The sequence below is a fragment of the Clinocottus analis genome, unplaced genomic scaffold, assembly GCF_023055335.1.
Source record: "Clinocottus analis isolate CAN_PGR_092001 unplaced genomic scaffold, fCliAna1.0.p SCAF_19, whole genome shotgun sequence".
In the NCBI taxonomy this organism is placed as follows: Eukaryota; Metazoa; Chordata; class Actinopteri; order Perciformes; family Cottidae; genus Clinocottus; species Clinocottus analis.
Window position 1 is genome coordinate 4153047 of NW_027175920.1, and position 12063 is coordinate 4165109.

Genomic DNA, 12063 nt, shown 5'->3' on the forward strand with positions numbered 1-12063 from the left:
TGTCAAGACATGTAGATATAAAGCATTTAATAATTATAGATGACAAGAGAGCTACAGAGTTGTTTACTTACAATACATTTGTATTTTGTATGTTCCATGTCAACAATCTCGATAAAATTTGTAAAAATTGGCTTTCTACCAAGTTATGTGAAAGAGAAATCAGGAACTGCTATCAATTGGACACATTTAGAGCTTTAACGCTCAGTAATTTCATTGCAAATTACACATCGCATCCGGGGAGACTGGACTGCAAGCTCTCAGTTGTCATTAACACAATATTCATCATATTGCATTATCTTGGTTTATAATCTTGGTATAAACAAGTCTAAAAAAAAAAGATACTATTTGTAATTATATTCACACAAAATAAATTGTTTCTGCAGTATGAGCAGACATTTTGGTAAAAACTGCTTCTGAAAAAATTATTTCAAAAAATAAACCCACTGCACAGCATGTACTACATGTCAGCTTTTAAATACTGGCACTACTGTAACTGATGGTACAAAATAGCTTTTTCTACATTCTCAGGAGTATATCGAACAATTACCATGAGCCTGAAAGTTGTCAGTTTATCGGTTGGGTTCATACGGTGAGGTATTCTTTGAGTTTGGTCATAATAGCTGGCATTCTGTCTGCTGGGATCAGCATCACGGTCCTGAAAGGTTTCATGGGTACGTCGCTGAACGACCACCTGCCGCTCAAACAGGTGTCTGTGTCTTCCTGGACCGAGTAGTGGAACTTCATGACGGCTTGCTGTAAGGAGAAGAAGATAAGATCAATAATCCTTTATTAGTCCCCCAGCAGGGAAATTACATCATTACAGCAGCCTTGCTCACAAGTAAATAATAATAAAGATCAAGTAATATAAATAAACAGTAGAACAGTAATAAAACAAAACAAAAAAATGAAACAGTAATGCTTAAATCTGTTCATATCTATGCATGAATACACATGTTTCACATTGCTTTTTTCCTTCTATGTAAGTATTATTAGACGGTAAAGCAGCCTGCAGCTCATTAAAAAGCAATACAATATCAAATGAATGAGTTATTTAAATAAGAAATAAAAAGCGGTCCTTGTATATAATCAAAGTTTGCATCTCAGACTCTTCTTGCATTTACGTGACGTTACCTCGTAGAAGAATTCCTCCTCTGCATTGACGAACAAGTATTCCTCTTTGGGAGCTCCTCTGGCTGGAATATTCTTGCTTGCCTCTTTGCAGGTCTTGCTGATCATCAGACAATAATGACACTTCCCACTGGGCTTATTTGTCCTCTGAGCTTCTTCTAGTTCTTCCCTGGAGGACAGAGAAAAATTTGGTTCATTTTCCTGCACACATTTAAAAAAACAAAAACAAAAAATTTTAGTTTTGACCCCAAACAAGAACGAGGAGCAAACACCCTACAGATACTCCTTTACCTATTCCAAATACATTCATAGGAAGTAGTTAACCCATCTTAAAAGTTGTATTGTTCCCTTTACGAGGCGCTATTAGGTCAAGTATCCGTTCAAGACAAAGGGCAACTCACTGGAGCTGTTTGTGCAGTGGGAGGGCGATCTGTGGCGGCACGTTGATGAAGCGCTCACATACGAGAAGCCCAACAGGCTTGGTGGCGTCGTTTAAGATCTGCTCGAGCTCTTCCGTCATACTGGGGGTAGAGCTCTTCTCACACTGATCCATGATCAGCTCCTTCAACTCCTCCACACATTGCACATCCTGCAAACAGGAAGATTACATTTCATTTATGTAGACATCAGAGCACCCAAAAGCCAACGACTAGTCAGTGAGGTTGGTGTGCGCTAGTGGGGCTTACCTTTCTCTCTGTAAGGTTGAGCATTGTGATGAAGCCAAATACTTCATCAGGGTCGTCGTCGTCGCTGTCTTCTGGCACCTCAGCTTGCTAGAGCAAAAAAATGAAAAGACAAGTAAACATGTTAAAGCTGTAACAAATAAATAAATATACCTGTAAAAAATGTGAGATGAGGTGAAACTCACCTTGATGACACTTCCAATGTGATTCTGTTGAATGATGAGGTCTGTCATCTCTGAAGTATTTACATGAGCCTTCAGGAAGAGCTGAAATCAAACATAACCAAAGTCAGTACAAGCTTACACTTAACATATGAACATGATAGATAGATAGATAATTCAAAAATAGAGTCTCAAACCTGTTGTAAGAGTTTCTTGACACCATTGAAGTCGTTGTTTGCGATGGCGTGAGCTTCAAAGTCAACCATGACCTCCTGATAGCAAAACAATAACAAAGTAGGAAGCAGTTAACAACAGAAACCTGACTGCACGCGGAGAAAGTATGTATTCAAGTACGTTTGATATATTTATAGAGTAGATGCTTGACCTACTTATTGAATGAATGAGTAATTGTAGTTTAACTCAAGTGACTAGGTTTTTGACACGCACTGTAGAATACTTCCCTATGTTAGCCATACTAACGTAAGGTAACGTTAACAATAACGCGAGTTACTACTTAAATATGACATTCCTGTTTGTCCATTAATACTAATATTTTCCTGGTTGGGACCGTAAATAATGCCAATGTAGCGTCAAGTTACATTTGGTCGACAGCTGCGTTGCTTAGCTAACAGCGAGCTAAACGCTAGCTGGCTCGTAAGGCCGTGCATTGGAGTTAATGTTTCGTTACCTCATTGATCTCCTCCTCGGACGCCCCGCTGTCCTCATCCCCGGAATCATCATCATCCTCCGGATTCTCATCTGAGCTGTTATCACTTTCCTCGGGATTTACACCCAAACCTACTGCTCTTTTCTTAGCCGAAGAAGCCATGCTTGCAAACGTACAACACGCGTGTAGAACGAGTGGGCGGGACGACTGTTCGCGTAGAGCGTGTTAGGAAACTGTGAGTCTAAAGCCGCCATTTTGGCCCTTTAATATACACGAATTGCCACTCGCCGTAACAACCTTCGGAGCCGCAATGCTGGCGAGTCGCCCTTCCCGAAAATGGAATAAACCATTTCAGGAAAAAGGGGACAGAGGTTCATTGGCATGTGCCTAAGCTATTTTGGATCCATTATGGACAGCTCATTACATTATAAGGTTTAATAATTAACTTTAGATCATTGGAATAAATAATACATTTGCTGAATCAACTTATTTTTTTTAACGTTAGTCAAATATTAAATGTAATGTCTCCCCTTCTTGACCATGGCTGAAAGTCGTTATGCACTCAGCGGTAGCGACATCTCAAGGTACAAGAATATCGTGTAATATTGTGTCTTTTGATTATCCGTTGTCATTCACATCATTATACAAGCAAGCAAGCACGTTATATTAACCGCTTATTATCTCAAGGCATTACGGAGAGGATCAAATAAGAGGGTGGGCGGTTACGAGCTAGCTAAACTCATCATTCAGCCTTGCTAATGTAAACAATAACAGAGGAAGACATCAACCACATTATAGCTGACGCAACATGCGTAATACACGAATTCAAAGAGAAAGTGTGAAATTATTGCTTTTCATGTTCTCCTAATGTAGAGTCCAATAATCGTGACTCAACAGTATTGTTATCTGACGGTTGCATATGACAGTTTTAGGGTGTAGCTTAACTTACTGTGTATTCACACCCACTGTTCACAGTCTTTTTGCAGTTTTGAGAGTTTGTGTTGAATGTATTTTTCACAGCAGCATTCATATTTCACTCTGGTTTGATCTGCTTTATTCTTCCCTATTTATTTTATTGATTCAGAGCGTTTTAAAGCCTTGCCAAGATGCATGTGCTGCTTCTAAAAGAGCCAAGAGATGAAGAGTCTGGACCTGATCCTTACATTCAGGTAAAAGCAATTCTTCTTTGTACTTTACTCAAATGTGTATTTTCAGCAGTTGTCACTACAGCTTTGCATTTCGCAGAAAATATTGACAGAAAGTTATTGTTTTGATTCCACAGGAGCTGGCATCACATGGACATAAAGCAACCCTTATTCCTGTGCTGTCTTTTAAGTTTGTCTCATTAAACGTCTTGTTAGATCAGGTAAATTACATAACTTCAATATTACATTAGTATTTGCATCAATCATGTACATATGTATTGCTTTTTATGTCCTTTGTCGATTGTTTTAAGATGTCTTCCTTTTTTCAGCTTTTCCAACCAGAAAAGCATGGAGGTCTTATATTCACCAGTCCCAGAGCAGTGGAGGCTGTGAGGATGTGCTTAGAAACAGAAGAAAGAAGAGAAGGTGAGACAGAATTATAGGCGGCGTTATATATTATAATTGTTGCACCTTGTTGTACCTCATCGATTGATCCTCTGAAAACACATGTTCAGTTAAATGTCTGGTGAGGTCTGTGTACTGTGTTTTTTTGACTGCGAACTGAAATATGAAACCACTTCCTTGATTAAATATAATTCTTTTCCCAAAATTATATTTCAGAATGGAGCAGCTCTGTGAAAGACAAATGGAACAGCAAGTCCATCTACGTGGTCGGGAAGGCAACTGCTGCATTAGGTGAGCTATTGTCACATATGAAAAAACCCTTTTCACCTGAAATGTTTTTTAAAAAAAGGTATTTTTTATAAACTTTTGCTATGTTAGTGCTAATTGTAGCAGAGTGAGAGAGGCACCTGGTGCCGACAGAAGTGTGTGAGGGGATGTTACTCCCCTGGGCCATTTGGAAATAGGACGTACACAAGTGACAGTGTGCTGCAAGGTGCAGCACCTGCCTGACGTGTGCTTTACATTCCTTCTTTAGTGACACTTGGTCTCTTTGTTGTCAGTTAGTTGTGTATTTAGAGCAGTTAAACAGAATTTGACTTAATCATTTATTTGTGTAAATATTCAGTAACGTGTCCATTCCTTTTTTTCCCCCTGTATAGTACAGAATCTGGGTCTAATTCCCTTGGGCGAGGACACAGGGACAGCAGATGTCCTATCACATCTTATCCTTGAACGTAGGACGTGACTTTATACTCCCACATTCTTCACATTTTAGTTAAATACAGTTGTTCTGATAATTAATATGACCTTATACTTAATTCTCTTCATTTTCATAGGAGAGAACACAAATATTCTACCACTTTTTTTCCCCTGTGGCTCAATCAAAAGAGAAGTTTTGCCTACGGCTTTAAGGGGAAATGGTAAGTGTTCTCCCCTATTGTGCCTCAAGATCTCAATATTAAGACTCAAGGTGATAGAAGTCCCACTGGGGCTACGCTAATTATAAAATAATAATGGCGCTACCTTCATCACTGTGGGGATTTCATTCTTTTGTTTCCAGGGGTGCCCCTCGAGACGCTGACTGTCTATCAAACAGCTGAACATCCAGATCTGGAGAAGAATCTAAAGAACTATTTCACAGAGCAGGTAAAGCCCCACCCCATCAGCATTTTTGAGAGGGGTTTCCTAAATGTAGTAACTGTTAATTTGTCTGTTTATTTGCAGGGCACTCCAGCCAGCATTGCTTTCTTCAGCCCATCAGGAGTGAAGTTTTGCTTAGAGGTGGTACGGAGGCTGTCGGGTGAACAGCTGACTCAAATAAAGGTGCAGCCTCCTCATAGGCACACACATTAAGCAAGGCATGAATCTGCAGTACTTAACAGATCTTCGGTGCCTCTGACAGTCCCTTCTTTGTTCCCAGTTTGCAGCCATAGGACCTACTACACAAGACGCCATGGCAGCGGAAGGCCTGTGTGTCAGCTGTACTGCAGCAAAGCCGACAGCTGAGCACCTGGCAGCAGCGATAGCCAAAGCTCTACAGTAGCCACCCACAGCCCGGCGCTCTTGAATCCATTCACTTTATCGTCTCTCTCTTTGTATATTCTGTGCTATTTATATGTATTGCCATTTGTCTGTTTTACTTTTACCAGATTTTGTGTGTATGTCAGCTAATTTGCACTGAGGAAAAAGAAGCTTTTTTGCCATAAGAGCCGTAAGTGAATGTAATTATAATATTTATGTTCGGCACGCTCCAGAAAGTCAATCTATCTTTTGTTTTTGAAAATAAAGGTCAGTCAATGTGATGTTGGATGGAAGGTTTGAGTGGTGGTTATTCATTGTAAAACACTCAAGTGTGTGCGTTTGTGTGTCCTGTTCAAAAGCAGTCATGGCTGTCCGAAACGGCTATTGTCCACATGAAAGTGAATGCTCTAACCTCTTTCCACAAGTCAACAACAGTCCATTTCAAACCAGTGGAGCGTGTGTAACACATCCATACAATTCAGTGAAATGAAGCAGATGGAGACAGTAAAGACATGTTTACTTTTCACACAAAGCTGAGGAAAGTGGGATACCACCAGAGAGTCGCACCTGGAGATGGGAGTGGAGAAACTCAGGGTCTGTCTATAAAGCACTGCGGCTTCTTACTTACTTTTATATAGTTACCTGAGTAAACCAACGCCACGATGCTGACTTCTATCCAGCTGATGATTTTGCTTTTTTGGACGAGCATTAGCTCAGCTGATGCAGAGAAACTCTTCCATAACCGGGACCATTCGGATGTGCAGACCCTTAATCCTCACCAAGCGGAGGCGATATCAAACCAATACACAGCAGAGGTAAACTTCTGAGCATTTTTCCGAATGCTCTCTCCCTTTTTTAGCATCTTTTAGATTAGACATTTTATGATGGATTGTTGTAATCACCATGTCTTGTTACAGATATTTCTCTCGAGATATGGATTCATTCATCCCGTGAACTGGGAGGAGGTCCAGTTTGAAGATTCAGACCCCTCTTTCAACAACGACTTCCTGGGTGACCCTCAAGACGTGATCCGGGAAGGAACCTCGCATCACTCCAGGGACGCTCCCGAGGACGGCGATGGCGACGACCACAGCGGTCTAACCGAGAGCCGAGTGTTTATTTCGGCTCTTCAAGAGTTTCAGAGGGTATCGGGTCTGCCTACCACAGGTGTGTTGGATGAGGCCACCAAGGTGGCTATGAACAAACCGAGGTGCGGAGTCCCTGACAAGGAGATCGACCTGGACGCCCCTGCAGCACCCGAGAACAGCAGCGCCTCAGATACTGAAAGCAGTGCAAGTGACACTTTTAGCAACGACAGTCACAAGACATTACGTAGTATAATCGCTGACTCTTCTTTTGGTACTGCTGACCCTCTTGAAGAAGACACATTCAACGTCAACGACACCGAAAGTGTTCTCACAGGCATTTCCAATGACACCAGCATGAATTACACAGACGGCTTGAGCTCATACGATCACGTTTTAAATAACACTTCTCTGAACGGCTCGCACACCATCACCACGGAAGGTCAGGTGGTAAATGTCAGCGTGAGCGCGCGTCAGAGCGAAGCGGTGCGACGCAGGAAACGCCACCTCGCCACTCTCGTGTCCAAAAGCAGGCGCAGGAGAGATTTGAGTGACGCCGGTTACATGGCCTTCTCCAAGAGGGTGTTGAAATGGAGGCTGATAGGAGAAGGGTACAGCAGTCAGCTGTCCGTTGAAGACCAGAGGTACATCTTCAGGCTGGCCTTCAGGATGTGGAGCGAGGTGTCGCCCCTGGAGTTTGTGGAGGATACGCGTTCTCCACTGGAGGATATTGACATCCGGCTGGGCTTTGGCACAGGTAGGTCTGACCCAATATATATGATATTCATTACATATTTTCATTTTGGGTCATTGGGTTTTATGATAGTAATATTTAACAGAAAAAGAACAATATAAATAACCAAAACAGGCCGGTAATCAACACTGATAAAGGAAAGATCATTGTTTGGTTACAATCAAATGGGCATCAGTGCATGACAGAAATAAAAAACACAATTTCCATGTCATAGTCACAAAAGTTGTAATGTTAAGCAGCATATTTCACCTCTAATTGTCGTCATTAAAGTTCCATAAAACAGAAATATGTTGGTTTGGTACAAGGAGACTTTGTAAATCTTTAATGCACAACCGCTGCTCTCCTGAAGTAACATATTTCACTATGTGCTGACATTTGTTTTTTTTTAATTCACACAGAAACCAGTGTCCTCTCTGTTATTTGTATTATATTCTGACTCTGTCACACAGGAAGGCATCTGGGTTGCAACCAGAGATTTGATGGCACTGGTCAAGAATTTGCCCACGCCTGGTTCCTGGGGGATATTCACTTTGATGACGACGAACATTTCACCGCCCCCAACGCTGGCAGCGGGATCAGCCTCCTCAAAGTAAGCGTGATCAGGGGAATCATCAGATGTACAACAGAACAGCGTAGTAACAACAAAAAACAACAACTTGTATTTCCTGTCTGTCAGGTGGCAGTTCATGAGATCGGTCATGTTCTGGGTCTCCCCCACATCTACAGAGCTGGCTCTATAATGCAGCCCAGCTATCTGCCCCAGGAGTCAGGCTTTGAGATGGACTGGATGGACAGGAAGGCCATACAGCACCTCTATGGTACACAGTTACAGCACCATCTAGTGGACACACACACATACACACACACACACAGACGCACATAGATTCAGTTTTATTTACATACATACAGTAAAAGATTGACTCAAAGGAATATGTTTTCTACAATGTGCTTATCTTTGAAGGGGGCTGTAAGGGCCACTTCAACACCGCATTTGACTGGATCCGAAAGGAGAAGACGCCCTACGGGGAGGTGGTCATCCGCTTCAACACCTACTTCATGAGAGACGGCTCGTACTGGCTGTACGAGAACAGAAACAACCGAACGCGCTTCGGGGATCCAGTCGCCCTGCAGGCCGGCTGGCGTGGCATTCCCACGGACGGAGTGGACGCGTACGTGCACGTGTGGTCCCGAAAAAAAGATGCCGTCTACTTCTTTAAAGGTCGGCCCACAAATCTGTGCTACAGCCGACAGATGTAAATACTGTATGAAGCACTCGGGTCGTTGTTTTCATAGCTGAACACCATAGAGGCCTTTGTGATTGGTGTTTTGTGTGTACAGGTGCTCAGTTCTGGAGGTACGACAATGAGAATGACCAGGCCTTCACGCAGGACCCTGAAGGTCACCGCTATCCGAGGTTAATCTCCGAGGGTTTCCCAGGAGTGTTCAGTCCCATTGACACAGCCTTCTATGACAGGAGGGACTCTCACATCTACTTCTTCAAAAACACTCTTGTAAGAATTGAATCACGAGGTGCATAATACAAATGACATCGATGTGGTTGAATAGTTAGAAACAAAAGTTGATTTCAGGATTGTGTCAGAAGACCAATGAGGAGAATATTTGAAGGGATAGCAATGATGTCAGAGACACTCAAGGACCAAAACAAAGCCCCATGTGTGTTTTGGTAATATGGTTGGTTGTAAATTTGTACAAACATATCAACTAAGGTGAGTACTGCAATATCACGAGGGGTGTAAAGAAAACATTCAATATTAAATCAATTTTGGACGATAATACAAAACAAACAATTTTGCTGATATCACAAATTCTACAATTTAGTTACCATGGGAATTTCAAAATATAAAGGCACATCTTAAAGATGGTGACATGTATCAATGCTTTCACTTCGCATCAATGATATTGGATTTTTGATTGTTGAATCGATATATTGATCCAAATTAATGCCGGTCATATCCCTAATTTTGACTTTACCATGAATAATTGTGTGGCCACGCGTACCAAAGGTAGCCCCAGAAATCTGCGTATAATTCCTAAAGTTGTGTTAATCAATTCAACACAAACTAATTGACATGCTGAAGACCGGGAGCCTATGAATACAGAACTACTCGTTGCTTTCTGGCATATTATTAGTAAGCTGCCATGTATCATCTGCTCTGTGCAGCCGGGAACAAAAGGGCAACAAGGTACAAACATAACACACTGAGTGAGTATTAAATATGTATACATAAGCAAACGTTTTGGCGAGACCAAAGCCCAAGCTGATTCATTGTTCCTCAGCATGACGAGGGAACACATTCATGCAAACAAACCTGCACTTCCTTTGTGGTTTGTTTGCGTGTTGTAATTGAATTGATTTCTATACGAGACAGAAAACAATTATCTGTTCAAACAGGTGTATGCTTTTGACGTGGGAGCCAACAGCTTGGCACGAGGCTTCCCCAAAAACATCAGAGACGTTTTCCCTCCAGTGGTGAGCGGAGACCATCCAGATGGCAACATCGACGCGTCGTACTTCTCCTACACCCACAATGCCGTCTTCCTCCTCAAGGGCGCGCGCTTCTGGCAGGTGTTGGGGAGCCGTGAGCGCCGGCGCCGGCCCGTTCTGCCGCGAAACGGCCTTCTGCCGCACAAGGAGGTGGTCGAGCACTGGTTCGACATCTGCAACGTTCATCCCACCGCTCTCAAACTAACCCGCTGAGTCGGCAGAAGCGGAGGTTCATTAAAACCCTGCTGATGTGAGATATGGACTGCTGATTCACCTGTGCTGGCATGTGTACATGTTGTCATCTGCGTGCACGTCCTCTCCTTCAAAATAAATCTATTTATCTAGAATGTATGTGTGTTGTCTGTTGGCTTACTTTTAATGAGGTGCGTTATTAATGTTTCATCTGCTCTGTCTGTCTTCCACTTCAAGGTGCCAAATGCACATTGCCATGCAAACTATCATTTGTGATAATGTACTTATTTATGGATTGTTTTTACACAGACACCTCATTTTTATTCACAGTGTTGAGAAATTGCTTTCAAATGGCACACTTACAAAGAGACGGGGATGTTTATGCCAGAACATATGAAATAAGGTCAAAGCTCTTAATATACATATTGCGAAATATAGAGTGACACATTGGACCTATATCTTTTGAAGAAAGCTGCGTAAACATTTCTGTACTCATATGCGTGTATACAAATGAAAATTTATTCAGAAGACTGTGAGTGGTTTCTTGGTGAACTTCTAGATGCTATATATTGATTTAAAATGTTTATCATCAGACATTTTACACACAACGGATTAACATTCATCCAGATTCCTTCGATTTTGCCTTTTCTGCGCAACATGTTACGAGAAGGGATTCAAAATTAATAACCACATCCTCCCGTTTCCCTGTGATGATGATGATGATGATGATGATGATGGTGATGATGTTAATGATGGAAATGTCTCTGCACTTGGTCCCATGGCCTCTTGATTGATTGACAGTTTGATCTCAGCAATCCTGCACTGAATGTAGGAAACTGTCACTTGCCTCTCAATCAACAGCAGCAACTCTAATCCATATAGCTGCCTGCAAGCAGGAAGGAATATCACGTCCAGTCAAATTTATTTACATCACAAATCACAAATTTGCATCAAGGAAGTCATGATTTTCGAAAAAAGAAGAAGAAAAAAGACAAAAAGATCCCTTGATGCTCTCTGGTTCATCACTACAGTGCAACAAGCTTGAGGTCCTTTAAGCCTCATCAATAAAAACCTGGAGTGGAAACGAGTGATCCATTTCTTTGAATTCCTTCTTGTTATGAAAGGTATGGTTAAAGATTTGCACACAATCTATCAAAAAAGACCTTATTGAAATAAGGATTGAAGCAAAAAAAAAAATGATTGAAAAAGCCACTCACTTACTTAACGCGGCTCCATTTCATAATAATCATTTGAGCACGGTGCAAAGAAACAGACATTGATTCTGTAATCAATATGTTACTTGAACACTCTTATTAATTCCGCTCATTTTAGGAGATTAAGCTCCTGGTGGGCTCCAGATAACTAGCGCTGTGCTCCGGGCGCTCCATAGGCTATATTAATAAATTGAAGTAGAAATCAATTACAAGCAAGGAACAAAATGTCATGGTAAGTGGGTCTACAGAGACGGATGTCATGAGATGAGGAGTCTGCTCTCGCATGAGCAGAATGAGCTCTCTGTGAAGGCGTTAATGGCGTATCCATAAATATCCTGGTGCATCTTTTTCTGTTGTCAGATAATATTCCTTGCAATTTTCATCTCGGCGCTAAATATCAATGCGTATCATATCTGGCTTCCTGGTTCAAGTCCACTTAAAAAATGTGAAGATTTATTGGTGCTATTATTACTTTATTTGCAGGTAAATTATCCCTCCGAGAGAACTAATAACCGTCCCGTAATTCAGCGTGAAGTCCCGTTTGTATGACTATAATATGCCGTGTGTTTGTCGCTGCAGTATATTGTGCTGTTTGGTTGACA

General features: G+C 41.7%; 3 protein-coding genes across 5 annotated transcripts; 2 read left to right on the top strand and 1 right to left on the bottom strand.

Annotated features, from left to right (window-relative positions):
* Positions 1–12: 12 nt before the first annotated feature.
* On the bottom strand, positions 13–2860 carry bccip (BRCA2 and CDKN1A interacting protein). The gene is made up of 7 exons (XM_068583568.1): positions 2661–2860; positions 2170–2244; positions 1997–2077; positions 1815–1901; positions 1530–1717; positions 1132–1297; positions 13–753 (listed from the first exon to the last, which is right to left on the bottom strand). Exons 1-7 carry the CDS (start codon positions 2799–2801, stop codon positions 583–585), a joined length of 909 nt encoding a protein of 302 aa, XP_068439669.1. The 5' UTR covers positions 2802–2860; the 3' UTR covers positions 13–582.
* uros (uroporphyrinogen III synthase) lies at positions 2768–5993 on the top strand. 3 transcript variants are annotated; one of them, XM_068583570.1, is made up of 10 exons: positions 2768–2874; positions 3724–3808; positions 3922–4005; positions 4114–4210; positions 4406–4480; positions 4849–4923; positions 5026–5109; positions 5250–5335; positions 5414–5512; positions 5610–5993. In XM_068583570.1, the coding sequence occupies exons 2-10, from the start codon at positions 3746–3748 to the stop codon at positions 5730–5732; spliced, it is 786 nt and encodes a 261-aa protein (XP_068439671.1). In that variant the 5' UTR covers positions 2768–2874; positions 3724–3745; the 3' UTR covers positions 5733–5993. The 3 variants fall into 3 exon arrangements, with proteins under 3 accessions (XP_068439671.1, XP_068439670.1, XP_068439672.1); XM_068583569.1 differs by lacking the exon at positions 2768–2874 and adding an exon at positions 3151–3223; XM_068583571.1 differs by lacking the exon at positions 2768–2874 and adding an exon at positions 3341–3353.
* Positions 5994–6372: 379 nt separating this feature from the next.
* On the top strand, positions 6373–10268 carry mmp21 (matrix metallopeptidase 21). The gene is made up of 7 exons (XM_068583567.1): positions 6373–6525; positions 6628–7552; positions 7999–8138; positions 8226–8367; positions 8511–8768; positions 8888–9060; positions 9963–10268. The coding sequence occupies exons 1-7, from the start codon at positions 6373–6375 to the stop codon at positions 10266–10268; spliced, it is 2097 nt and encodes a 698-aa protein (XP_068439668.1).
* The last annotated feature ends 1795 nt before the right edge of the window (positions 10269–12063 follow it).

Excerpts from the sequence above, each read along its gene's own strand:
- bccip (XM_068583568.1), bottom strand. The coding sequence starts at position 2,801 with ATGGCTTCTTCGGCTAAGAAAAGAGCAGTAGGTTTGGGTGTAAATCCC. Across the intron at positions 2,245-2,660 it reads CCGAGGAGGAGATCAATGAG|GAGGTCATGGTTGACTTTGA; the intron begins GTAACGAAACAT and ends TTTTGCTATCAG. Across the intron at positions 2,078-2,169 it reads TCAAGAAACTCTTACAACAG|CTCTTCCTGAAGGCTCATGT; the intron begins GTTTGAGACTCT and ends GTTTGATTTCAG.
- uros (XM_068583570.1), top strand. The coding sequence starts at position 3,746 with ATGCATGTGCTGCTTCTAAAAGAGCCAAGAGATGAAGAGTCTGGACCT. Across the intron at positions 4,924-5,025 it reads ATCACATCTTATCCTTGAAC|GAGAGAACACAAATATTCTA; the intron begins GTAGGACGTGAC and ends TCATTTTCATAG. Across the intron at positions 5,336-5,413 it reads AGAACTATTTCACAGAGCAG|GGCACTCCAGCCAGCATTGC; the intron begins GTAAAGCCCCAC and ends GTTTATTTGCAG.
- mmp21 (XM_068583567.1), top strand. The coding sequence starts at position 6,373 with ATGCTGACTTCTATCCAGCTGATGATTTTGCTTTTTTGGACGAGCATT. Across the intron at positions 8,368-8,510 it reads GGCCATACAGCACCTCTATG|GGGGCTGTAAGGGCCACTTC; the intron begins GTACACAGTTAC and ends TTATCTTTGAAG. Across the intron at positions 8,769-8,887 it reads TGCCGTCTACTTCTTTAAAG|GTGCTCAGTTCTGGAGGTAC; the intron begins GTCGGCCCACAA and ends TTGTGTGTACAG.